The 27893-nt window shown below is 41.2% G+C and overlaps 1 protein-coding gene across 2 annotated transcripts; it reads right to left on the reverse strand.

Moving 5' to 3' along the window:
* Positions 1-1080: 1080 nt before the first annotated feature.
* LOC132824358 (zinc finger protein 883-like) lies at positions 1081-27893 on the reverse strand. Of its 2 annotated transcripts, XM_060838735.1 has the most exons (7): positions 13262-13305; positions 11858-11882; positions 9951-10047; positions 7324-7595; positions 5393-5448; positions 5050-5237; positions 1081-2473 (listed from the first exon to the last, which is right to left on the reverse strand). In XM_060838735.1, exons 3-7 carry the CDS (start codon positions 10006-10008, stop codon positions 1455-1457), a joined length of 1593 nt encoding a protein of 530 aa, XP_060694718.1. In that variant the 5' UTR covers positions 10009-10047; positions 11858-11882; positions 13262-13305; the 3' UTR covers positions 1081-1454. The 2 variants fall into 2 exon arrangements, with proteins under 2 accessions (XP_060694718.1, XP_060694719.1); XM_060838736.1 differs by lacking the exons at positions 11858-11882; positions 13262-13305 and adding an exon at positions 27863-27893.

Raw genomic sequence — 27893 nt, forward strand, 5'->3', positions numbered from 1 at the left:
TTGCACTGACAGTTCCACGGATGCTGCATTGAAGTGTGAGCTTAGATTTCTGTGCTCAAGTCAGAGCTGTCAATTAAGCCATGGGTGATAATAATTGAACAGGAAACTCGACGTTTCGGGCCAGAGCTCTTCATCAGGGCTCTGGCCCGAAACGTCGAATTTCCTGTTCCTTGGATGCTGCCTGACCTGCTGTGCTTTAACCAGCAACACATTTTCAGCTCTGAACTCCAGCATCTGCAGACCTCACGTTTTACTCAATGGGTGATAATAATGACCATTAATAGTTCAGTATTGGATTAAGGTTGTGTTAAAATCATATCCAAGACTGCACATTGGCATGCCAACACATTTCATACAAAACTTTAGTTTGTTTTTAAAAGCACAAAATATTGTTTCTCATATCGTTTGTTCTTGTCCTCTCCAACAAGCCTGGCAAATGGATAGAATAATACTGCACAAAAGAAGGCTATGTGCCCATCATATAGCCAGTGAAAAGACAGACTATCCAAAAAGTCTCATTCCTTCTACTATTTTCCCCACAGTCCTCCAAACTTCTCTTTTTCAAAGTTTACCCTTTTGAAAGTCACTACTGAATCTACTTCCACCATCGTTTCAGCCCATATATTCTCGATCATAATTTGCTGCTTTAAAATAAAATCTCCATCTTCCCAGCAATTGTTTTTGCCAGTTCTTGAAATTTAATGGCATGTATTATTACACTTCACACATACATCAGGAGAAGATAAACCATCAGTTTCTTAGACTAATGTTTTGGTAAGCATGCTGGCTGCTTGGCAACTAACACCTCATTCCAACATAAACACTCTCCAAGCCCATTACCTGTGGATAGCAGCAGCTCAGTTTCAGAAGATGCTGGGTTGATCTATGGAGTTCAGCAAGTGTCCTATCGGCATGCTTCAGAAGAACACAAACAATAAATCACACAGCATAGAGATGTGCAACCTCAATGAAGAGATAACTTCAGACAAGATGCTGTGGTTCAGTGGAGAGCTACAGTGGCCAGTGAAGAGGGAGGGTGGAAGACACAAAGAAAATTCTGAAGAATTTTAAACCAAAAGCTTCAAAATTAAAACCACATTTCATTTTTTAAAAAAAATTCTTTACATGCCATTCATGCATCACAATTTAATAATTCTAAGTCGGTTGCCAAGTGCACAAATATCAATTATTGCTGCATTTTCCTCTGGGTTGACAGTGGATTGTGTGGGATTGTAGATGGATATCTGTGACACCATGTCTCCCAGACACTGGCCCTGAAGTGAAACATGAAAGATCCCCAGTCACGATGATTTACAAGTAGAAAACTTCAGGGAACAACTTGCAGCTACATTTTTTTTCTTCAGCTGCTTGACTCACAAAGCCATGCTTCAAGGGCACAAGATTCTGGGTAGGTGAAAGAGAAGGGGTATGGTTAAAATGCCTCTGAAGTTATACTAGGTTTCTTGTACACTGGGCTCTATCTCGGAGCATAGCTGTACTTTGGCATCTCTCTTCCTGTGGACATTGAGATGCTTCCTCAGGTGCTGAGAAACCCTGAAGGTCTTTCCACATTTGCTGCAAGCAAAGGGCCGCTCTCCAGTGTGAATTCGTTGATGTTTTTTCATCTCCTTCAGCAGGGTGTAGCCCTTATTGCAGTAACTGCAGGCATATGGTTTCTCACCTCTGTGAGCCCTCAGGTGTGCCTGGAAACAGGCAAAGTCATTGAAGCCCTTTCCGCACTCACTGCACAAGTACTGCTTGACCCCTGTGTGGGTATAGCGGTGGGTATCCAGGTAAGCTGCCCGAGTGAATGATTTACTGCAGTCTGGGCACTTATAGGGCTTTTCACCCGTGTGAACTCGCAAGTGTCGGTGCAGCTCACCACTACCTTTGAACTGCTTGCCACATTCAGGGCACTCCAAGCCCCCAAGGCCCTGGTGTGTCTGGAGATGGAGCTGGAGGCCAGAGGGCTGTTTGTACGACTTGTTGCACATCATGCAAACATGAGTTTTTCCTTTCAGGTGGATCTTCTGGTGTGCCCGAAGGTTGGCAATCTGAGCAAAACGCTTCGCACAGACCAGGCACACGTGGGGCTTCTCCCCACGGTGGATGCGTACGTGGATGCGGAGATCCCCTGGTTGCACAAAGGCCTTCTCACACTCCGCACACTTGTGGGGCCGCTCATTTCGGTGGTAGTCCATGTGCAGCTTGAGGTGTTGGAGCCGCTTGAAGGACTTACCACAAAGCTCGCATGTGAAGGGTCGCATTGAGGTGTGGGTCTGGCGATGGTCAAAGAAATGGCCCTGGTGGCTCGTACTGTAAGGGCACTGTCTGCATTTGTACGCCTTCTTACCACCCTGTAACTGTGAATCTTCTCCTCGGCTCATCACACTCCCAGCTTCATGTGCAAGGGCAATCGCTGTCTCCTCCTCTTGAACGTCTTCACCAACATCCAACACCAAAACATTCAGATCTGGACACACAGCAAACAAAAAAAATGTTATTTTAAAGTATCATTTTCATAGGAACATAGGAGCAGATGTCAACCTCTCACCCCCTTCACCCCATTTTTTCCATAAATCATATCTGATCAATCGTTCTGCCTCACTCAGTGCCTTTGCTCCATAGAACATAGAAGGATACAGCGCAGTACAGGCCCTTCGGCCCTCGATGTTGCGCCGACCGAGTCCTACCTAACCTATACTAGCCCAATAACTTCCAAATGCCTATCCAATGCCCGCTTAAATGAACATAAAGAAGGAGAGTTCACCACTGATACGGGCAGGGCATTCCATGAACTCACAACCATGTGCCTTGATACCTTTGCTCTCACCCTTGCAAATTTCAACTATCTCAGCAATCCACCTTTTTTAAAGAAAGAATCCAAGATTTCCATTACCCTCGGTGAAAAATTACTTTCAGGTTTCCCTCCTGACTCTTTTTAACAATTATATCATTTAAACTACTTTCATGTCTGGGGAATCAAGAATATCTAAACCTGCCCTATCAAATCATTCTATTATTTTTAATAACTGGATTAGGTTACTTCTCAATTATCTGTTTCTTTATTCAGTTTCAGAAACACATCAGGAACTGTTTCTGCAGATTTTCCCTCTTTAAATGGATATCTGCTGGTACTCACAATGTTTGGGAATGCTGTGGAGGAATTATTGTAAATTGAATTTGCAGTGTTTGGGACCAGAAAGCTACAATACAGAGGAGAAACAAGGAATACAGATAACTGGAAGAGACAAATAGCACAACAGAAATAAATACATTCAAAAGTGGAAGGGATCAGACATAGGGTAAATTCAAGGTAGTTTAAGGTTCATACTACACTTACACAAATGCATATAGCATGACAAATAGACCAGCTTGCTGCCTTTACAGTAGAGAACCTTTGGACGAGATTTGTCAGTTATTGAGAATCATTCAGGGTTTTAATGGATTAAATCAGAAAAATCTGTTCTAGTAGCAGAGGGTTGATATTCAGAAAACACAGATTGGCAAAAGACCCAGAAGTATCTGGAGGAAACACTTTTTTAAAATCAGTGTCTTTTTTACTGTGTTATGATGACCTAGAATGCACTTCCCAAAATAGTATAAAGAGAAGATTCAATAGTATGTTTTAAAAGTGAACTATATTATTAATTGAAGGGGAATAATGAACAGGGCCAAGGGAAAGAGCTGGTGAGTGGAATAATCCAGATACTTAGTGAAAATTCTTGCACAGGCATGAAGACTAGATTACTGAGTCACTACATCATGGGGTGTAGACAAAAACTGCACAGAATAGTGCGCACACAACAGATTGATTCCACAAAGCATTAAAATCAGGCCCGACCACCTGCCAGTTCCCCTCGAAGTCACTCAATGTCCTGACTTGGAAATAGATTGTCATTCCTTTACTGTCACTGGTTCAAAGTCCTTGACATCCCTCCCTAAGAGCAATGCGGGTCAACTTACAGCAAATGGTCAAGAAGGCAAATTATCACTGCCTTTTCATGGAGCAACTAGGGACAGGTAATAAATGCTGGCCCAGCCAGTGAAGCCCACATCCCATGAGAGGTCAAAAAGAAAAGCCATTAAGGGCTGGTTGAAAAAGTTAACATATTCACCACTTCAGCTAAAATGAAAGGGTTTACATTTATACAGTACTTCAGCACATCACAAAACACTTCAATGAAATAATTTAAATATAGACAGTGATATAATGTGGAGAAATCCAGCAGCCAATTTGCATATAAGGTCCCACAAAAAGGGACATTGACCTGATAATAAGTTTCAGTGATGTTGGCTGAGGAATGGACTCTGGCCAGGACAATGGCCAACACCTTTCTGATTTTCTTTGTTATAACATTGTGGAATGTTCTGTATCCTTTTGAGAGAGCAGACAGCAAAACCAACACTGCCCCACTCCCTTGGTACTGCAGTGAAGAGTGTTTAAATTTCTGCAGTGGGACTTTCATCCACAAAACACTGCCATTGAGACAAAGCTGACACTCTGCCTCATTCCAAACGCAATATCAGAAGGCAGTAAATGCCAGATAACATTGCAAATTTGACTTACAGAAGACACCAAATTTAAATTACAGCATGGAAGAGGTTTAAGTCATCAACATTTTGTGTTAGCTACCTTGGCCTAACTGTCTTTGTTAACATGTAGACAAAAGAAATGAATCTCCCAAACAATTTTGATCGCAGAAAACACTTTCACCAAGCCTTTCCCCTCCACATCTATTCATGGAATAGAATCATAGAATCCCCACAATGTGGTCATTTGGCCCATCGAGTAAACACCCACCCTCCAAACAGCATCCCACCTAATAATCCTGTTCCTGTAACACTGTATTTCCCATGGAATCCACCTAACCTTAGGCATCTTTGGAGTGTGGGAAGAAACTGGAGGAAACCCATGCAGACATGGGGAGAATGTGCAAACTCCACACAGACAAGTCACCCAAGGCTGGAATTGAACCACTGAGAGGCAGCAGTGCTAACCACTGAGCCACCCTATTGCTCAAAATTCCATTAAAACCATTTACTTACTGCCCTCCACTTTGGAATCCCTGGTCTTTGCTACACTCTCCAAGGCCTCATTTTTACCAACATCATCAAACCACACCAGCAATGCCGTTCCTGGCTCTATAGACTTGCATACACGGAGGTACACCAGATCCTTGTACAAGAAGGGAACTGCATTTTGCTCAGTACTATTCCTTGCAGAGTTGGTATATCTGAAAAGTCAAAGATTACAATCACTGAAAATGCAGAACAGGTTTCAGTACAAATATATCAAAGAGAGGAGGAAACTAACACCAAGAGACTGCAGTCTGACAAAGCTGAATACATGCAATGCACAAAATATCATAAAATGTTCTCCACATCATACCTCATCCAGTTTGATTCAGACTCCTTAATCTTACATTTTGACACAACGTGGTGCTTCTACATTAAAGAAAATAATATAGATAAGTTGGATAATATAAATAAATAATATAGAAAAGTAAAAATACCTGGAGTAGCATCAAGATGCAATATGGTAAAAACAAGGACTGCAGATGCTGGAAACCAGATTCTTGATTAGAGTGGTGCTGGAAAAGCACAGCAGTTCAGGCAGCATCCAAGGAGCAGGTAAATTGACGTTTCGGGCAAAAGACCTCCATCAGGAATAGGGCTGATAAAGGGCTTTTGCCCGAAACATCGATTTTCCTGCTCCTCTGATGCTGCCTGAACTGCTGTGCTTTTCCAGCATCACTCTAATCAAGATGCAATATTCCAACATATTGGAACTCTGAATGAGCTTTAGTTGGAGCATAATGCTTCTGTGGATCGTGAGATCCTGTTCTCAACAATGCCATGATAGGGCTGAAGCTGCGCAATTTCCACACTGAAGGATTGTTGGGAATACTCTAAAACAAATATGCATTTGGGAAACAGTGGACATATTTGGACAGTTGTACTTGCTGTTTTTTTAATTTAAAAAGTCATTTGACTTTAGAGAACCTGCTCAGCAAAGTTCACCGAGATAAGAAATGCAATTTACTTTCATAAGTATTATAAAAAGAAATATAACTTTTGGAGAACTATGCAGCTGGTTGTCAAACAGACCTCTGTGGTTCAGAATTCTGTTTTTCAGGCCCAGCAGTCAATGAAGAGACACCCCAGAAGCTGCAGTCTCTGTCCTAAAATCCTGTTGCCTAGAACTTCTTGGGAATTTGACAAGATTTCCAAATACTAATGTTTCTGCCTCCCAGGTAAAAGTTGAAGGAGCAGTCTATGATCAATTCTAACCAATTCTAATCATAGTCGATTAGATCAAAACTGGCCAATTGTCATTAATTCACAGCTACCTGCAGTCAGTTTTGTTGAGCAAAGGTGAGTGATCAAAGCATTTTATCTTTTATTTCCAGACCTTTGGCTCTCAGGAGTTCCCTTTTTGTCTTTTCCGATAATTTCTACAGACTTGTCTGATTCGGTTGCACGTGCATGAGACTAAGAGGGCATAGTTTTAACTCTGAATCATAGCTTAGGTGTGAACCAGAGTTTATCACTTTCTTGAAGAAGAAATTATTTTTCATAAAAAAATTGATTACTTTCAGTTCATGAAAGAAGCCTGGTGGACATTTTTTTAAAATGTTGATAGTTTTACTAAGGAGAAGCAATTGGCCATTTTGCTAAACAGATCAGCAAAATTATATCAATAGTGCAACTATTGATATAAGTAGTAGGGCTTGAGCATCAGTGCACGCTGCTATAACAGCATGGAATACTTCAAGGACAATCACTTATTTTGCTCTTCTTGGAGGCCTATTCAAAAATAACACTGAATTCAGTGCTGTCTCCTTACATACAGGAGAAAGACAGACATTCTTAAATTGAATAGGATACACCATTTTTCCCACTAAAGGATTTTTAAATCCCACACGCATCAAAGCAAATAATGAGAGAGATGCTTGCCCATTGTTTACCCAAAGGAAGAAGGAAAATCATAAGATGACTAGTCTCTGGGCAACTCTTACACAACTCCAAGAGGTAAAAACAATGTCTGCAGATGCTGGAAACCAGAGTCTAGATCAGAGTGGTTCTAGAAAAGCACAGCAGTTCAGGCAGCATCCGAGGAGCAGTAAAATCGACGTTTCGGGCAAAAGCCCTTCATCAGACACAACTCCAAGAGCCCATCATTGGCAAAGGCACAACGGCAGTACACCTGTACTCAAATCAAAAAGAGGTGAATGGATCAGTGATGCCCAGATGAAAGGTGAACACATTTGTTTGCTAGGTAAGAAAAATTTCATGTTTCTACATCATCAAAAAACTTACTAGCCAAGAATGCAGAGCAGATCCTTTAGATTCATTATCAAAACCACCTCCTCGCATAGGACCAAAGATAGCTCCTTTAGGTATTGTCTTCATGGTGCACCAAACTCCTAGTCCTTGGTTGGGATCCTCAGAAGGGCCCAATGCCAATCCATATGGAAGTGAATTCAGTGTCTGATAAGGTATTCCTTGGGCCATGGGGCAATCTTTGATGAACAATGGAGATGCATGTACAGGACATGTACCAACAAAGTACTCCTGACAGTCTTCACAAACTAGAAGACAGAAAAAATAAAATGCATTTTTACAAGCAAACAACCTTCACAGTAAAGTGTAGAATTTTCATAAAAAACTTCTAATAAAGAAATAGCGCTCATATATTCAGTATTTTAAAATAAAAACTATTCTTTCAGTTTATCCAATGACTATATAATTCCATGAGCAGTGACTGTGAATCATTTCATTCATGTGAATCTGCCACCCATCTCCCTAACGGACAACAGCAACCAACCTACCTATAATACCATTTCATCCAATGACAGTAGACCTTCCATTATCTTACCAATGAGTCACCGTTTATATCCTTATACAGCTTTGGTTCAAATATGGACAAAAGAGCTGAATTCCAGAGGTGAGGTGAGAGTGACAGCCTCGAAATCAAGGCTGCATTTGACTAAGTGTGACATCAAGGAGCCCTATCAAAATTAGAATCAGTAGGTATCAAGGGGCAAATTCTCCAGTGGGTTAGAGTCATACCTGGCACATTGGAAATGGTCCCAGTGTTGGAGGTCATTTATCACATCTCTAGGACTTCTCTGCAGGAGTTCCTCAGAGTAGGGTCCCAGGCTCAACCATTTTCTTCTCCGTCATCAATGACCTTCCCTCCATCATAAGGTCAGAAGTGGGGATTTTCGCCAATGATTGCACAATGTTCAGCACCATTTGTGACTTCTCACATACTGAAGCAGTCCATGCTCAAATACAGCAGGATCTGACCAATATCCAGGCTTGGGCTAACAAGTAGCAAGTAACATCTGCATCACACAAATGCCAGTCTACAAACATCACGAATAAAGAGACGATCTAACCACTGCCCCTTGACATTCAAATGATGTTACCATCACCGAATTCCCCACGATCAAGATCCTGGGAGTTATCACTGACCAGAAACTTAACTGGACTCACCACATAAACAAAGTGGCAACAGGAGCAAGTCAGAAGCTAGGAATATTGTGGCAAGTAACTCATTCTGACTCCCCAAAACCTGTACACCATGTACAAAGCACCATGAATAATCCCCACTTGCCTGGATGAATGCAATTCCAACAACACTCAAGAAGCTTAGCCGCATCGAGGACAAAGCAGACCATTGATTGGCACTACTTCCACAGGCATCCACTCCCTCCTTCACTGACGCTCAGTAGCAACATTGTGTATTATCTACAAGATGCACTGCAGAAATTCACACAAGACCTTTAGACAAAACCTTCCAAACCCACGGCCACTTCCATCTAGATGGACAAGGGCAGCAGATAAATGGGAACACCACCACCTGCAAGTTCCTCCCAAGCCATTCACCATCTTGACTTGGAAATACCTGTGTATCACCATTCTTTCACTGTCGCTGGGTGAAACTCCTGGAATTCCCTAACGGCATTGTGGGTCAACCCACAGCAGGTGGACTGCAGCAGTTCAAGGCAGCGGCTCACTACCACCTTCTCAAAGGAAACTAGGGACAGGCAATAAATGCTGGCCCAGTCAGCAATCGGTACATCTCACAAATGGATAAAACAACATGAAGGCATGAGCCTCCAGCGCAGATATCAATAAAGTACAGAGTGTGATTCTGCTCTCACACAAACTATATGCTAAATCATAGAATTGGAACCACACAGAAAGCAGCCACTGAATGCACTGTGGCTCTCTCAGAGTAAGAGTATCGCACCTCACACCATACCTCTGATTTTCTCCAGAACCTTGCACATCCTTTAATTTCAAACCATCTATTCCCTTTCAAATGCCTCAATTGAACCAGCCTGGCAGTGAATTCCAGACCCTAACCAATCAGGGTGTGAAAAGGTTTCTCTTTCAATTATTTTTGCTTCTTTTACTAAACAGCTTAAATCTATGCGATCTTATTTAAATGCAAACCTTTTCTCTTTGTTTGTTTATGTTGTCTAGAGCTCTCTTGATTTTGAATACATCAATCAGATTTCCTGCAGGCCTTCTTTTGTCAAATAAAGACACTCTCAACTTCTCTATTGATTTTTATAAGTAAATACTTTATTCATAAAACCATTCTTCTAAGTGTCTTCTACATTCTCTCCAATGCCTTCACATCCTTACTCAAGTGCAGTGCCCAGAAGTGGATACAATGCTTTAACTGAAGCCAAACTAGTATGTTATGGGCGGCACGGTGGTTAGCACTGCTGCCTCACAGCGCCAGAGACCCAGCTTAGATTGTCTGTAGCAAGAGATAAATTGTTGCATTTGACTCACAGGCTGGAATGCTAACACAAAGCTCACTCCAGGTTTACTGATGTTAAAAAACAATGCGAGTAAAGTCTTGTGTACAATTCTGAGATCTCAGCACCCCAGATCCTGAAAGAGAAGTCACTATTGATACATACACAGCCGTTCCTTCTCTGGCTTTGATGTTTCAGTGTGTACTTCTATTTCCTTTGACATGATGTAGGCTTATCTTTTTAGAAACTGGAGCATGAGAACCTGCAGAAAATAAAAGATTTGAATCTCTAATTACTATAAACATTTCGCAGAAAAGCATTGAAGGAACACTGAGAAACAACCAACCTGCTTTCCACCATTGAATGTTGTCCTGTGACTTCTGTTTGATACAGAGGATTATATCCAAGCTTGCAAACAAGGTGAATCCCAGTCGGCTACTTTCCTAAATACACAGCTCAATGAAAAAAACCACGGTCCGAAGAGAGGATTATTGGCTGGGATCTTTTCCCATATTATGCAATATAACTGGTCATTCACTGAATGCTCTTCAGCTTTTTATCTAATTTCTATGTGCCCTCCTCTTAGTCTGGCTCATCCATTTTTAATTTTATTTCTCACGTTTCCACTTTTACAGTAAAAAAGACTGTAGTGCTGAACTTATTAACTTTTTAAATTTATTTTTCTACTTCTGTAACTAAGATTTTATACCTTGGTACTTTGTACCCAAGATGGTGCCATGTGTGGTGACATTGCACAGTTTTCACTGTACTCTTGTACCCTGCACTTGAGTATGCGTGATAATAAAACCTAAATCTAAATCTACATTAGCCACTTACTGAAATGTTGTTTCAGCAAAGTTTCCACAGGACAGACAGAGGGATCAAACCAATCAGTTCAAATGCTGTTTGTTTCAATATGCACTTGATTCGCAGAATCAGTTTCTGGAAAATATTTCTCAGCTTAACTGATTCAAAGTGGAGAATTTGTATGATGCCTCCTGCTAGACACGGTCAAACCAGACATGGATACAAGGAAAGGATGCAAACATCACGTAAAAAAGATTGGTACAGTTTAGTGTCGCAGCCACACCTTTACATTAAAAAAGAAGTAAAACACTGAAAAAATTTGAAATAAAAAAATAAAATGCTGGAAGTATTCAGCAAGGAAGGCTGCATCTCTAATATTTCAAGTTGATGATCCTTCATCAGACCATAGATGCTGCCTCACCTGTTCAGCATTCCTAGTTTTTCTAATTTATTACAGCTATTTATTATTCACTTGTTACTCATAAGTTAAACTTGATAACTAAACATGGCATCATTGCTATTTATGATTTATTATTATTTATTGTTTTGCATGTTTGGCAGTTAAGAGGCCAAGTCATAGTTTATTGCAGAGGTATTCCAGTGACTTAAGGCAAGGAAGATTACACTAGGACAACTGTTCAGACCAATAAGCCAGCTTAAAATGTAGAATTACAAGATTCATTTAAATAAGTCTTCCAACATTCTGTACCAAAAAATGTCTTCAATTCATTAAATATCAATGAAATTGTACCCGATCACTTTGTGAGCCTATGCACTTGTCACACAGAAAAGCTGCAGTGGACTGTGAATTTAAAAGGAACAACAGCCTTCTGACTTTTCTTATTTTTCTTCCTAAGTGTCTGATTGCCATCAGTTCTCTTCCTCCTTCTTACATTCTTAGTTACTCTACAGAATACTTCCAACTCCAGCTCAAAATTGTGGACCTCTCACTGTCCTTCCATCCTCATAGATACTGCAAGGTTTATTTTTCAAAATCCACATTGGAGTCAATTACCGCTCCTTTATCTCTACTAATCTTTTCATTTATCTATTTCAATCTTACTGCCCTGCCGAGCAAGTTCTACTTAGCATATACTTTACAGTGCAACAGGTATCAGAGAATCTTTACTTTTGTAAATCTTGTATGCTCCATGCTCGGGATGTTCTAGATAGGGTTTCCCCTCCCGATGGCAATCTATGATGATGAAAATCTATATGAAATGAGAACGAAATGACATGCAAGAATTGGAGGCAAAGTTTCTTACCATCATAACTCTTCCAAAATTTTTCCTGAGAAAGAGAAAACAATTATTAATAAATAACTTGCTGTAAAAGAGAATATTGAGAAGATTTGATTTAAATATATTAATTTCAAGTTTTTTTTGTAACCATCCTGATATTATTTATTACTCTTGAATCAGAATAGAATCCCTATAGTGTGGAAGCAGGCCATTCAGCCCATACTGACTCTCGAAAGTGCATCCCATTCAAGCCGACAGCCCACAACCCTGCATTTTCCATGACTAATCAACTGCCCATACCTGGTCACTACAGGCAATTTAGCATGGCCAATCCACCTGACCTGTACATCTTTGGACTGTGGGAAGGAACCAGAGCATCCAGAGGAAATCCATGCAGACACAGGCAGAATGTGCAAACTCTACACAGACAGTTACCCGAGACTGGAATCGAACCTGGGTCTCTGGCATTGTGAAGCAAGAGTGCTAACCACAGTTCAGATAGTCAACTAGCTTCAATTTTCTCTCAGTTTGCTGAGATGAAGAATTTACGGGTTGAGGAGGACATGCATGAATCCAAAGCTTCTCACTATGGGGAAGCATGCTTTTCCTGTCTGGGCTGAAGGGTTAAATGGGTGTGATGTTCAATTGCAGAGGAAGAGAGCAATCTGTTTTGTATGTCTGCATGCAAGTTTGTCAATACTATCAGAGCTTTATTTTGAAACCACTCTGGGTTAATCATATGTTAATATGTTATATTATCAATGTGAGACTGGATGGTATAGTTAGAGGTTAAATTGGATAGTCAGTTAAAAATGATCATGGGAATCAAGATGCATTTGTTAAATGTAGCGAGGCAGCACTGCAAAGTCATTTTGCCTGCTCAGTTGAATAGGCTCTGCATTCAGTGAGCCATTATTGCACTGTGTATTGGCAATGTCAGTGAAAGGGATCAAAACCACAACTTCTTTGGGCACAATAAAGCTAATTTTCACTTCTTAAAGGAGAGCTGCATTGTGTCTGGAGCAGCTGCTCAAAACTTTGCAGCAAGGTAACAATGAGAATAGTACTCAATGTGGGAGAAGGTAGGGTCCAATGTCTTTGGACTCTGTACCTCTCTGCCTGGGTAAGATGCTGGGAATTAGGAGGGGAGTTACTTTGGCCACAGGAGACCTTGAGACACATAATGAAAAGACAGTGAAGGCACATAGCTATGGAGGTCAATATCTGAGAATCCAGTGTAGTGTCGCAGAAGTTCAATGACCTGATGTGAATCCAAAGTTAGCGAATGGGGTGTCAAAGGGTGGGGCTGGTAATTAATTAAGCTGGTTTGGTGGGACATGGCAAGAGATTTCACAGGGCTTCACGGAGAGGAATATACTTGATAAATATACTTCCTAAACAGAGGCAATTTATCGTCTCGTTCCTTACTGTTTGCTGGTCATCTTCAAACACTTCACGGGCCTCCTCGAAATCACAGTATTCCTCAATACATTCTCGCTCTAAGTTTCCAACTTTCGCCTCTTCAAAGAAACTGTTGGCTCGGCGAATCCGATTCAATACAGAGGACGCTTCCTGGTTGTTAAGGAATACTAAAGGAAAAGAATAGTGCATTATGAAACAAATAAATAACATGGGACACATAACAGGTAGAAGGAAGAAATTAACCCACACCCAAGTTTAGTTAATAGGTGTGCATTGGTGATCAGGGACGGAGAGGACATCACGTGGAAATATATTACTGATACTAGAATCGGCAGACAAGCCCTGACACCCAGAACTATTAAACAGATCTTTCTGTGAGGGAAACATTTCCATTTTGAAAGCATTTACTCAAAGGTATGCTGAATAAATCCTTTAGATAACTTTGCATGTTCATTTCATAGTTCCCCAACTTTCTGCTGTGCTCTCCTGCGCTTCCCCTGTGAGAAGGCAAGCAACAGATTCAGTGTGTACCCGATGTGCTCCTGGTAAGGTCTCACTGTCCTACGAAATTGCTGGTTAATTGGTTTCTCGTTCCGGCCAGGAGATTGCCATCTTGTCCTGGACGAGGCACTCAGAAGCAGGAAAATGTCAGGAAGCCAGCCTGGCATGCTTTTCAATAGGATTTTCTTGCCCACTTCCTCCCTCTCTAAGCCCATTCCAAGTCACTCAATAGAAACCCCTACCATAGTTTTCTAACGTGTAACTTTGGCTATTACTTTTTAGCCTGGGGTACTCAAAAGTAAGTGTTTCATTGTAAAAGAGTAATTACTTAAATCTGATATGTTAACTTGCCTATTTTACAATTGTTTGCACTTCAGCAGTACTTCACTGGGTGTACAGCACTTTGGGATAGCCAGAAACAAGCACTACATAAATGCAAGTCACTTCTTTCTTTTCAGAGGGGATTCTTAATTAGTGGTCATAAAGGGGCAATCTTTATAAGAGTTAGGAAATAACACATAACTGTCTCCTGGCCACAGGAGCAGAAACCATAATTAAATACACCTGACAGTGACTAAACACAATGATTCTCCTCATAATTGCTCATTTCATGTCCAGCTATGTAATGCTTGGATGATCCATGGTTTTATTTTTAGTTAAGAGCAATTTGAAAAACAATTTTTATTGTCATAACCTCACATAATCTAACTAGACTGACATTTTGGAATCAGAATCTTAAATACAAAATGTATAGCATAGATTTCCTGTAATAACCAAGATGTTTCATTGTTCAAAGAAAAACATCAATAAATGATTTAGTTCAAGGACATTTAACAATCAGTGAAATTACGCAACTGTTTGAAGTCGGTATGGAGGATAACTTGCATTATTGACACCCAATGTCTAGGTCAAAAGCAGCTGATGTAAAGTCTTCTGTGCTTCAATAATGCTTCATAGAAAAGGATTCTCAAATGCAAAAGTGCAAGAAATACCTTCTCCACAGCATGTTTCCTTGGGGATGGCTAATCAGCATCAATATATTGCAAACTCTAGATAGTACTGATGTCCTAAATACTTTTCTAATGCCTCTCTAGAATAAGCAGACAGAAGAGGATTCCTCCCAATGCACCAGGATCTTTGAAAGACAGTTTCCTGTTTGTTAAATCACTGTTCAAATCCAGTACATCAGTTCCCAGTAATGATAGAATCAAGCCCAATTACAGCTGAAATCCAGCATCCAGCTCTGTGTCCACCACTTCCCTGCCATTATTAAATGGCCTGCATAACTCATCTTTCCCATAGCAGGGAGACCAGAAGTACATGCAGTATTCTAAAAGAAACCTCATCAATTCCTGCACTGCTACAACATGATATCCCAACTCCTATACTCAATGCTCTGCCAAATGCCTTCTTCACGACCTTGCAACACCACTTTCAAGGAACTATGAACTCGCATACCTGGGTCCCTATGTTCAACAATACTCCCCAGGGCCTGACCCTACATTGATTCTTATACTTTTCATCAGTCTATTCACTTCAAAACTTATCAAAGTGATGTTCACTCTGCATAGAAATATATTAAGGACAGCTCGATTCCTGTGTGACCCCACGCTTTACGTGGAAGCACCTTTCCTTTGCATGCCAGCAAATAGTTTAAACCTCAAATAAAAAACAACATACTGTGGATGTTGGATGGTCTGAAATAAAACAGGAAGTGCTGGGAAAGCTCAGCAGTCTGACAGCAGCTGGGAAAAGCAACAGAGTTAATGTTTTGAGCCCGATGTGATTCTCCTTCAGAGAGCTGGCAGTGATGTGACAGACTGAATGGTCTCATGTAATGTAACCCATTCCAGATTTATCGTAAAAGGTTTCAGTCTTAAAGTTGTTTCCAATCTTTCTTAAAAGTCTATTGCATTTTTTGTTATCCTTTATTTTCTTCACATGGCCTCAAGGAAATGCATGACGAGATGTTGAAGGAGCTTTGTGCCTGCTTCACCTGACATAGTTATTGTTGCCCTCTTACAAACCATTGTTACATCTTTATTCCTCATTGGTCCTCTCTGCTCAATAGGCTATCTCAATCACAGGGATTAAAAGGATTTCATACCACATCATGCAGTATGGAATAAGGTTCTCCAAGGCAAAGACGACCTCGTTCATCATCTAGGGTGTTTGATAGGGTTTCAGTAGTTAGGAAGGTAGGTGAGGGTTTGGGCCAATTTGGTGCAAAAACTCCCTCTTCACATAGGAAAGGATATTGCAGATGATTACATTTTAGAACAAATTGCTTGTTCAGTATGTCCTTTCCTTGTGTTTTGTCTCTGCTTATGAAATGCATTTGCTTTCGATGGAAGCTGCATTGGTTCTTATTTGGTTGCACTGGGTACAGAAATGCTGGGTGAGCTTCTCTCAGAACTTAAAGTCAATGTTAAAATTTCAAAGTTTGGCTGTCATTGAGTGCTTACAACCCTGACGTTGGGAAAGAAGCCAGACCAACACTCTCTGTAAAGATTCATTTTGGTCAACAAAGATCAGGCATTCTATCCACATGATCTTGTAGTCCTTACATGACAATTCAGTTGTGACATTCATGTGAATGCTTGGTCTACCAGTTCAGGTGAGTGCCTCAGTGTCTGGTAAAATTCCAAAAGCAATTTGAGTGGAAGTGGTAAAGATTCTAGAAAAGATGCTGGTACATGGTCCAAATCTCACATGTACAGGAGAGTGGGCAGGGCTATTGTTTCACAGATTTCAATTTAATGGCAAACTTTTTCCTCTTCATTCCCAGTCTGATGGGCAATGTCTGTCGGGAAGCAACGTGTGTATCCAAAGTTTGCATGGAGACAGTCCCGACAGTGTGCTGCCAAGACAAATAAACATATCCACTGCTGACAGGTCCTGTTCAAGGGCAGAAACCTCAGATTTGGGGTACAGCATTCCAGGACCAGGCTGGTGTAGGACTTCAGTTTCCTTTATATTGGTTGTAAGGCCCAAAGTTGTCATGTGATTAGAGAACAAGTTGCTTTTACAATGCATGCCTAGCTCTGAACCAGCAGTTTAAGACTCAAATTTCTCATATCAAGCTGAATGTGAAATCTGATCATGTTATGGTCACTCTTACCTTGGGGATCATTTAAATGAGGTCATTAATTAATCCTGTCTCATTACAATCACATAGTCCAAAATAACCTCTTCCCTGTTTGACCCCAGAGCATTTTACTCAAAGAAACTGTCCACAATGCACTCTCAACAGCCGTGCTACATTTGGCAATTTGTCAAGTATCTTTCTTAAGTCACAACTACTTCTTGACTCTTACAAATTGTTTCTTTCCTTTTTTATTTATCTTTGCCAAAAGTGAATCTTTTTGATCTTCTGAACCAAGATAATTTTTCACTATTTACTGATTTCATCCCTTATTCAGAGCCATTCTTTTTCCTTCCTTCCTGTGTCCAACATGTCAAATGCCCATGAGTATTCAGCTCCCAATGCTGCCTGACCTGCTGCACTTTTCCTGCAACACATTTTTCAGCTCTGATCTACAGCATCTGCAGTCCTCACTTTCTCCATTTTGCAACCACATCTCAATGGTTATCACATCAGCTTTGTGCTACATCAGAATCCAGGCTTGGCTGATGAGTATCGAGTGCCAGGAAATGACCCCCTCCAATAAGAGAGAAATACAATCTTTCCTTGATATCCAAGTGGACATATAAATCCTGTAGCTGCAAGAGGAGGTCAGAGACCAAGAATGATTCAGCGAGTAGCATGCCTCTCGTATTCTCTCAATACCTTTCCACCATCTACAAGGCACAAATCAAGAGTGTGATAGAAGACTGGCAATATATATATTCTTCTGAAGAGGAAAGGTTGGGCAAATGAATTCAGAGCTCCCTGGAAGGCGAAATGTATGGAAATTAAGATGAAGCAGAAAAGAAATGTGCTTATGTCAGATGGATCATACAATTGAGAATCAGGTCAAATATAGAAGGTTCAGAGGGCAATTGTAGAGTTATCAAGTCACAGATGTACAGCACGGAAACAGACCATTTGGTCCAACTCGTCCATGCCGACCCAATATCCTACCCTAATCTTGTGACATTTACCAGCACTTGGCCTATATCCCTCTAAATTCTTCCTATTCATATACCCATCCAGATGCCTTTTAAATGCTGCAATTGTACCAGCTTCCACCACTTCCTCTAGCAGCTCATTCCATAGACGCACCACCATTTGCATGAAAAAGTTGCCCCTTAGGTCCCTTTTATATATTTCTCTATCACCCTAAACCTATGCCCTCTGGTTCTGGTCATCCCCTAACCCCCCAACCCCCCTCCCCCTTGCCCCCGAGGAAAAGATCTTATCTGTTTATCCTATACATGCCCCTCATGATTTTTTAAACCTCTATAAGGTCAGCATCTGACACTCCAGGGAAAACAGTCCCAGCCTGTTCAGCCTCTCACTACAGCCCAAATCCACCAACCCTGGCAACATCCTTGTAAATCCTTTCTGAACCCTTTCAAGTTTCACAACATCCTTCTGTTAGAAAGGAGAGCAGAACTGCACACAATATTCCAAATGTGGCCTAACCAATGTCCTGTACAGCCACAACATAATCTCCCAACTCCTGTACTCAATACTCTGACCAATAAAGGAAAACACACCAAATGCGTTCTTCACTATCCTATCTACCTGTGACACTACTTTCAAGGAACTATGAACCTGCACTCCAAGGTCTATTTGTTCAGCAACACACCCTAGGACCCTACCATTAAGTGTATAAGTCCTGCTAAGATTTGCTTTTCCAAAATGCAGCACCTCACATTTGTCTAAATTAAATTCCGTCTGCCACTCCTCAGCCCATTAGTCCATCTGATCAAGATCCTGTTGTACTCTGAGGTAACCTTCTTCGCTGTCTACTATACCTCCAAGTTTGGTGTCATCTGCAAACTTACTAACTGTACATTCTATGTTCACATCCAAATCATTTATATAAATGACAAGACATATTGGACCCAGCACAGATCCTTGTGCCACTCCACTGGTCACAAGCCTCCAGTCTGAAAAACAACTCTCCACCACCACCCTCTGTCTTCTACCTTCGAGTCAGTTCTGTATCCAAATGGCTAGTTCTCCCTGTATTCCATGAAATCTAACCCATGGGGAACCTTGTTGAACGACTTAATGAAGTCCAAATAGATCATGTCCACTGTTCTGCCCTCATCAATCCTCTTTGTTACTTCTTCAAAACACTCAATCAAGTTTGTGAGACATTTTTTTCCCGCGCACAAAGCCATGTTGACTATCCCTAATCAGTCTTTGCCTTTCCAAACACATGTAAATCCTGTCCCTCAGGATTCCCTCCAACAACTTGCCTACCACTGACGTCAGGCTCACTAGTCTATAGTTCCCTGGCCTTTCCATACCACCTTCCTTAAATAGTGGCACCACGTTAGCCAGCCTCCAGTCTTCCGGTATCTCACCTGTAACAATCAATGATACAAATATCTCAGCAAGGGGTCTAGCAATCACTTCCCTAGCTTCCTACAGAGTTCTAGGGTACACCTGATCAGGTCCTGGGGATTTATTCACTTTTATGCGTTTCAAGACTTCCAGCACCACCTCCTCTGTAATGTGAACATTTTGCAAGATGTTACCATCTATTTCCCCACATTCTATATCTTCCATGTCCTTCTCCACAATAAAAACTGATGCAAAATGCTTGTTTAGTATCTCTCCCATCTCCTGCAGCTCCAGCTGCCTTGCAGATCTCTGAGGGGCCCTATTCTCTCCCTAGTTACGCTTTGTCCTTAATGTATTTGTAAAAACCCTTTGGATTATCCTTAACTCTATTTGCCAAAGCTATCTCATATCCCCTTTTTTGCCCTCCTGATTTCTCTCTTAAGTATACTCTTACTGCCTTTCTACTCTTCTCAAGATTCACTTGATCTCTCCTGTTTATACCTGACATATGCTTCCTTCTTTTTCTTAATCAAAACCTCAATTTCTCTTGTCATCCAGCATTCCGTACACCTACCAGCCTTTCCTTTCACCCTAACAGGAATATGCTTTCTCATTATCTCATTTCTGAAGGCTTCCCATTTTCTATCCATCTCTTTATCTGCGAACATCTGCCCCCAGTCAGCTTTTGAATGTTCGTGCCTAATACCGCCAAAATTAGCCTTCTTCCAATTTAGAACTTCAACTTTTAGATCCAGTCCATCTTTTTCCATCACTATTTTAAAACCAGAGTGCTCCCCCACTGACACCTCAGTCACCTGCCCTGCCTTATTTCCCAAAGTTTTGCATCTTCTCTAGTATCAGCACATTTTCTTATACAGACTTAAAAAATGCCTTTCCATCTAAACCTTTAACACTTTGGAAGTCCAAGTCTATTGATAGAACAAGTAAGAGCCAAAGGGGCTGACAGCTAACATGAAGATGAATTTGAATGTTTTGTATAGGCATGTAAATAGCAAAAAAAAAGGCGGGAACGTGAAGAGTGAGATTGATTAGAGATCAAAAAAATATTTACACATGGAAGCAGTGAGAATCACTGAGGTATTAAATTAATAGTTTACTTTTTATTTATTACAGAAGAACACGTTCCCAATGTCATAAAAGAGGAGACAGTTCAGGCACTTGAAGGTATTAAAATTGATATGGAGGAGGGGGATCCAAGATGGCGGCGACCCAGCAAGACTGAGTCCACAGTGCTCTACCCAAAACTTGGGAAAAGTGGGCTATCCACCCCCACCACACTCACTAAACCATTTATAATAGTTGTTAACCTTAAATAGTTACCTATTAGTACATTTAAATAGTCTAATACTAGCTGGAAAATGAGTAAAGGGAAGGGAACAGGCGGCTCTAAGAAAGCAGGGACCCCTCCCCCACCCTCTCCCTCTTCAGCTGCAACAAAGGTGTCTTCAGCTACTTCAGGAGATTTACCAATGAAGATGAACTTTGAGGAGATGTTTGCCAGGTGGGAGGCGAAGATTGATGCTTTTATCGATGAGTCTCGGCAGAGCAGAGAAGCACTATCAGCCGAGCTGCAGAAGCAGGGCAGAGACATTCAGGAATTGGAGTGCCGAGTCAGAGAGGTGGAGTCGAAGGCTGCAGCCTCAGAGACTGGGATAAAATCAACAGCCGACCACATCCGTTTTCTCGAGAATCGAGTCCAGAACCTAGAAAACCACATTGATGACCTCGAAAATCGATGTCGTAGAAAAAATATTCGGTTGTTGGGCCTGCCCGAGCAGGAAGAGGGAGGTCAGCTGAGGCGTTCTTAGAGCGTTGGCTGCCACAACTTTTAAATCTGCATAATGGATCAGGCCAGGTAAGGGTAGAATGGGCCTACCGGGTCACAGTACGTGGGCCCGGCTCAACCCAGCGCCCACGCCCGGTCCTGTTCCAGCTGCAGAGCTATAGGGAGAGGCAGATGCTCCTGGAAGCCTCAAGAAATCTGGGAAAAGATCCCCAAGCTATGACCCACAAAGGATCCAGGATCATGCTGTTCCAGGACTTCTCCCCAGCTTTGGTCCGAAAGAGGAAGGCATTCGATGAGGCGAAGAAGCGTTTAAGGGACTTAAATATCCAGTACTCCTTACGATATCCAGCGACGCTACGCCTTAGCCACGAAGGATCCATATATAACTTCGGATCACCGGAGAAGGCTAAGGAATTCTTGGACTCTCTTAAATAAACTGTAAGAGATTGTGGACGCTGGTCTGCCTTTCCCATTATTTTGGTTTACATCCCTTCATCTTTTCTTATCTTTCCCCCTATGTGTGTATGTATATATATATATATATATGTTGGGGCGTTTGGTTAATGTTGATGGGGAGAGGTGGTTACCTTATTCTATTTTACTTCTGTTTTTAGGAGCGGGGTTGTTTTTCTTTCCCCTGTTATTTTGTGGTATTATATTTAAGTATTACATGTTGAGATTGTAATCTTATAGTTATATATGGTATTAATATTCCCAAATATATTTAGATGTGGGTGTGGGTGGGGGTGGGGTGTTCACTGTTAACTCTAGCTTTATATTATATTTGAATTCTCCTCATTTTATTGAGGAACACCTGGGTCAAGGGTGGGGCACTGGTTGGAAGAGGGTAAGATGGACTGTGGGAGAGGAAGTGACGCTCCCTGGGAACAAGGGAGAAAATCTCCAATTCGGAATGTTTTATATTTTTTATACTTAGAAAGAGTTTTTTGTTATATTGTTTTGAGTGTATCAGAGAGTCTTTACTTTTGTAAATCTTGTATGCTCCATGCTCGGGATGTTCTAGATAGGGTTTCCCCTCCCGAGGGGTCTCGGATCTGTCCAGATGATTATGGCTGAACAGTCGGTTAAGTGGTGCACCTGGAATGTCAGGGGGAGTAATTCGCCAGTTAAAAGGAAGAAAATATTATCAAATCTTAAGGAGAGAGTTGATATAGCTCTCCTACAGGAGACACACCTGTCGGATAAAGAACACTTAAAATTACGACAGGGCGAATTTGATCAGGCCTTTTTTTCCTCTTTTAATTCAAAAAGCAGGGGAGTCGTTATCCTTGTCCGGAAGAACTTCCCTTTGAAAATTCTAAATCAGATAAAAGACGAATCTGGACGATATATTTTGATTAAAGCCCTCATAAATGGAGAGGAATATGGGATCTTAAATGTGTACTGCCCCCCGGCACACCCCTTTAAATTCATAACGGAAGCTTTTTCAAAACTGATGGCCTTTGGTGCCCGTCATACAATTATAGGGGGAGACTTTAATTGTATTATGGATCCGGAAATAGACAGGATTCCCAAGAGTGCCGCTGGAGTATCTCCCAGATCTAGACAATTGGCGGACCTGAATAAAGAATTAGGATTGGTAGATGTATGGAGATGTCTCCATCCACAGGGTAGAGATTTTTCTTTCTACTCTAATCCACATAAATGTCACACAAGAATTGATATGTTTTTTGCCCCATCGATTTTTCTAAACTCTATAGCAACTTGTAAAATAGGTACTATAGCAATCTCTGACCATGCCGCTGTATACATGGAAACTAAGGTAAAGAACAATGGGACATCTGCTCGGCATTGGCGTATGGACCCCTTCCTGATAAAGGATAGCAAATTTTTAAAGTACTTCTCCCAAGAACTTAAAACGTTTTTAGAAATTAATACTGGTACGGCTAGCAATCCGTCAATGATGTGGGAGACCATCAAAGCTTATGCACGAGGTTTGATCATCTCCTATTCAGCGACCCAGAGGAAAATGAAGGGAGAGCAACAGCGTCTGCTCGAAGCTCGCCTAAAAGCAGCCGAAACAGCATACGCTGATAGACCTTCTATCACAAAATTGCAGAGGATTACAGCTCTTAGGACAGCTTTAAACACCGCGCTTACTCAAACGGCTAAAAGGGAATTATTATTTGCGAAACAAAGATTATATGAATATGGCGACAAACCGGGTAGATACTTAGCATTTCTTGCAAAGAAAAAGAAAGCCCCTCAAACTATTCCGACCATCAAGGAAAGTACAGGTACCCTGACTCATGATCATAAAAAGATCAATGCGACCTTTAAAGAATTTTATTCTGAACTATATAGATCGCAGGATTGTGAAGATAGGATTAGGAGGATGCAGTCATTTTTTAAAAATTTGACCTTCCCAGGCCTGACTCCGGAACAGGTGTCGGCCCTAAATACCCCTTTAACAGTCCAAGAAATACTTGAGGCAATTAGGCAACTTCAGAGCGGAAAAGCACCGGGCCCGGATGGTTTTCAAGCTGAATTCTATAAAGAATTTACAGGAATATTGGTTGACCCACTTATGGATATGTATAATTTTGCGCATAGTCAGGTCTGTCTCCCGCCCACGCTGAAAGAAGCAAATATTTCTCTTATCCTCAAAAAAGGAAAAGACCCAGAAGATTGTGCATCTTACAGACCAATATCCTTACTAAATGTAGACTTTAAAATTCTCTCAAAAATGTTAGCACTAAGACTAGAAAGGGTACTGCCATATATTATAAAGGAGGACCAGACGGGATTTATTAAGGGCCGCAGATCATCCAATAATATCAGAAGGGTCTTGAATATGATCCAAGCCTGTCATCAGGGAAAGATACCAGGAGTAGTAATTTCATTGGATGCGGAAAAGGCATTTGATAGGGTTGAATGGTCATATTTATTTTACACATTGGAAAGGTTTGGCGTTGGACAGGTGTTTACCAAATGGGTTTCAACATTGTATAATGACCCCAAAGCAGCTGTTATTACTAATGGGTTAAGATCGGATGGCTTCAGTGTGGGTAGGGGCTGCCGTCAAGGATGTCCTCTCTCACCATTGTTGTTTACACTGATAATCGAACCATTAGCAGAAGCCATCCGGACTGATCCTAATATAATGGCCCCGAGGATTGGTACAGGTAAACACAAAATTACCCTCTATGCAGATGACATTCTCTTATTCCTCAGTAATCCTTTAATGTCAGTGCCTCGTCTAATTCAAGTTATTAATACATTTAGTGCATTCTCAGGCTATAAAATTAATTTTTCAAAATCGGAAGCCATGCCAATGGGTGGTCTGGCTATGATACCCCACTTAATGGACGGATCCCCTTTTCCCTTCCGTTGGTCCCTGGAGGGCTTCTTATATTTAGGTATTTTTATCACGCCAGTATTTGATCAGCTGTATAGGGCTAATTTTGTACAATTAATGGAAAGGATAAGGCAGGACCTCCAGCGATGGAGAGACCTTCCGATTTCCTGGCTAGGGAGAATAGCATTAATTAAAATGAATGTTCTGCCCCGTCTCTTATATCCTATGAGAATGCTCCCGCTGATGCTGCCAAGGCTAGCCCTACGTAAATTATATGGCTGGTTGGGCTCCTTTATTTGGAACCATAGACGGCCCCTTATTAAGCTGAAGAAGCTACAGCTTCCACAGGCAAGGGGAGGACTGGACTTCCCAGACTTTAGGAAATATCAGTTAAGCTCCCTACTAAGTTACATAGCTGATTGGATTTCATCTGATCCACAATCAATTTGGCTGGATATCGAAGCCCCCCAAGTAAAATACCCACTTATTAACCTTTTATTTTCAGATAAGAGGAAAATCATTACAGACCACTGTAAAAATCCCATAATATTAAACACAATTAAGGCCTGGAATATAATGCGGCAAAATGAGGGTAACTCACATAAAACATCCCCCCATGCACCAATAGTAGGCGCATGGGGATTCCAACCGGGGATTACAGATGCCACCTTTAAACTCTGGAGATCCAGGGGCATCTCATGCTTAGGGGACCTATTTAAAGATGGGATCCTGATGTCCTTTGAGCAGCTGCGTCTGAAATTCGGAATACCTAATGGGGATCTCTTTCGATACTTCCAAGTTCGAGATTATATACAGAGGAAGACTACATTAATAGATAGTCTTTATAAATCAGACAGAGAACGTAATGTCTTACGACCAGCGGGGGCATCCTCCGTTAGTACTATATACCATTTGCTACATGATGGAGTCTCAGGAGACATGGATGACCTGCTTAAAACATGGGAGCAGGACTTGGGGCTAGAAATCTCTGAGGATATGTGGAATGACATTTGGGAAAATGCTAGAAGAATTGCTATCTGTAACAGAACTCAGGCTATCCAACTAAATATACTTCATAGGGCCCATATAGCTCCGGCTCGACTGGCAAAAGTTAAGGCAGGAGCATCTCCAATGTGTCCCAAATGCAAAATAGAGGTGGGTACTCTTGTACATTGTCTGTGGACTTGTCAGAAAATCCGCAGATACTGGACTAAAGTGGCAAATACCCTGACAGAAATTTTAGGAACGGAAATTAGGGTGGACCCTGTATCTCTCCTTTTGGGCTTTTCGAACCTCTCATCTCTGGATATGCATGGGAAGAGACTATTTTCTATTCTCTCTTTCTGTGCAAGGAAAAATATTTTGGTGAACTGGGTGGCTGAGGGCGCCCCTGGACTTTCAAATTGGCACAGATTAATTATGGAATATATCCCCCTTGACTTCCTCACAAATATGGTGCACCGAAAGACTGAATTATTTTATAAAATATGGCAGCCCTTTTTGAATTATATAAATGCAGATATTTCGGCTATCCTAACAAGGGCTTTTATTTAGTGAAGATTTCAGACCGGGCTGCTCCGGGGCCCCTTGGGAGGGGAATCCTGCGCGAATACGGGTTTTATTATATTTGATGTTTATACATTCCGAGCATGTAAGAGACTTAGGTATACACTCTGGTTAGTTATAGGTTAGATTAGTAGAAAGTTGAGTTTTTTTTTCTTTCTTTTCTCGTTTCTTTTTTTTTCTTTTTTTGTTTTCTTTCTTTCTCTTTTCTTTGTTAAATTATGACTATTGTATATATGATTTAATTGTACATCAATGTTTGTATTTGAGAGTTTTGTTTATTTTTGTAAATTTGCAAAAATGTTAAATTTCAATAAAAATATCTACAAAAAAAAAAGCAGTGCCACAGGAGAGAGGATATTAAAACCTGAAAAAAAATGAAAATAAACAAATACATCTCAAAAGGAAGCAGTGGAAACAGAACACAAGCTGGGAATAGTGAAACAACCACCAGCAAATATCACAACATCATAAGATATAAAAGCAGAATCAGGCCACCTGGGCTATCAAGTACGCTTGATCATGGCGGTAATGTTTCTCAACCCTATTCTCATGCCTTCTTCCCATAACCATTGATCCCTTTACTAATCAAGCTCCAATCTATGTTTGTCTCCACAGATTCTTCATCTTCTAACTGAAGAAATTCCTCTTCATCTCAGTCACTCTGAGGCAGTGCCCTTGGGTCCTAGTCTTTCCTACTAGTGGAAACATCTTCTCCAGATCCACGCTATCCTGGCCTCTCAGTATTCGGGAAGTTTCAAATCAGACTCCCCCCGCCCCCAAATTTTTCTAAACTCCATCAAGTACAGACCCTTCCTCAAAAAGACAAGACCTTCATCCCGAGGATCATTCTCGTAAACCTCCTCTGGACCTCCTCCAAGGCCAGCTCATCTTTCCTTAGATACTAGCCCAACACTCTCTCAATATTCCAAATGTCGTCTGATCAGAGCCTTACATTGCCTCAGCAGGACATCCCTGCTCCTGTATTCTAGACTTCTTGAAATGAATGCTGACATTGCATTTGCCTTCATAACTGCCACTGAATCTACATGTTAACCTTAAGGGAATCCTGAACTAGGGGTCCCAAGTCATTTTGCACCTCTGATGTCCAAAGCCTTTCCCTATTTAGAAAATGGTCTACGTATCTATTTTTCTGACCAAAGTGCATCAACTTATACTTTCCCACACTGAATTCCAAATGCCACTTCTTTGCTGACTCTCCTAGCCTATCCCAGTCCTTCTGCAGCCTCCCTGCTTCCCCAACACTACCTGAGCTTCTACCTATCTTTGTGTCCTATGCAAACTTAGCAACAGTGTCCCTAGTGCCTTCATCCAGATCATTCATGTATAATGCAAATAATTGTGGTCACAATACTGGCCCCTGCAGAATAACACCAGTCACCGGCTACCATTCTGAAAAAAAAACTTTTTGCCCACTCTCTGCATTCTGCCAGTCAGCCAATCCTCTATCCATGCCAATGCCTTGCCCTTAACACCAAGGGCTCACCTTATTGTGAAAATCCAAACTGGTCACATCTACTGACTCTCCTTTGTCTAGCTTGCTCGTTACCTTCTCCAACAGATTTGTCAGGCATGACCTCCAATTTTATACAAATCCTGAATGACAGAATGTGAAGGATATATTACAGAAAAATATTTGTTTCCACCGTCAGAATGTATTTGAATTTACCAGCACGAGTGTTTGGTAATATGTGCATTGTACTGCGTCCATTCTGTGCATCCCTCGATAACACATTCAGCCAACTGGCTTCACACCAAAACAATGCACAGCTGCAGTGATAGTGTCAGATTCACTGCCAGGAATCATCTATTATTATTGACATAAACATTATTTCAAGGATGCCTTCAAAAGAGATAAAATAATTTTCTTCTTCAGACTTGATACAAATCAATATTCAAAGTTTACATTAAGACATCTCCGAGGAACAAGCTCACCTCTACCACACTTCGGTTCCAAAGGCCTCCC

Source organism: Hemiscyllium ocellatum, chromosome 18 (assembly GCF_020745735.1).
Source record: "Hemiscyllium ocellatum isolate sHemOce1 chromosome 18, sHemOce1.pat.X.cur, whole genome shotgun sequence".
Lineage (NCBI taxonomy): Eukaryota > Metazoa > Chordata > Chondrichthyes > Orectolobiformes > Hemiscylliidae > Hemiscyllium > Hemiscyllium ocellatum.

Coding starts and splice junctions, on each gene's coding strand:
- LOC132824358 (XM_060838736.1), bottom strand. CDS start 10,008: ATGTCAAAGGAAATAGAAGTACACACTGAAACATCAAAGCCAGAGAAG. Junction 5,449..7,323: donor CTGCTCTGCATTCTTGGCTA/GTAAGTTTTTTG, acceptor TCTTTAATGTAG/AAGCACCACGTTGTGTCAAA. Junction 2,474..5,049: donor GGATTCCAAAGTGGAGGGCA/GTAAGTAAATGG, acceptor CTGTGTGTCCAG/ATCTGAATGTTTTGGTGTTG.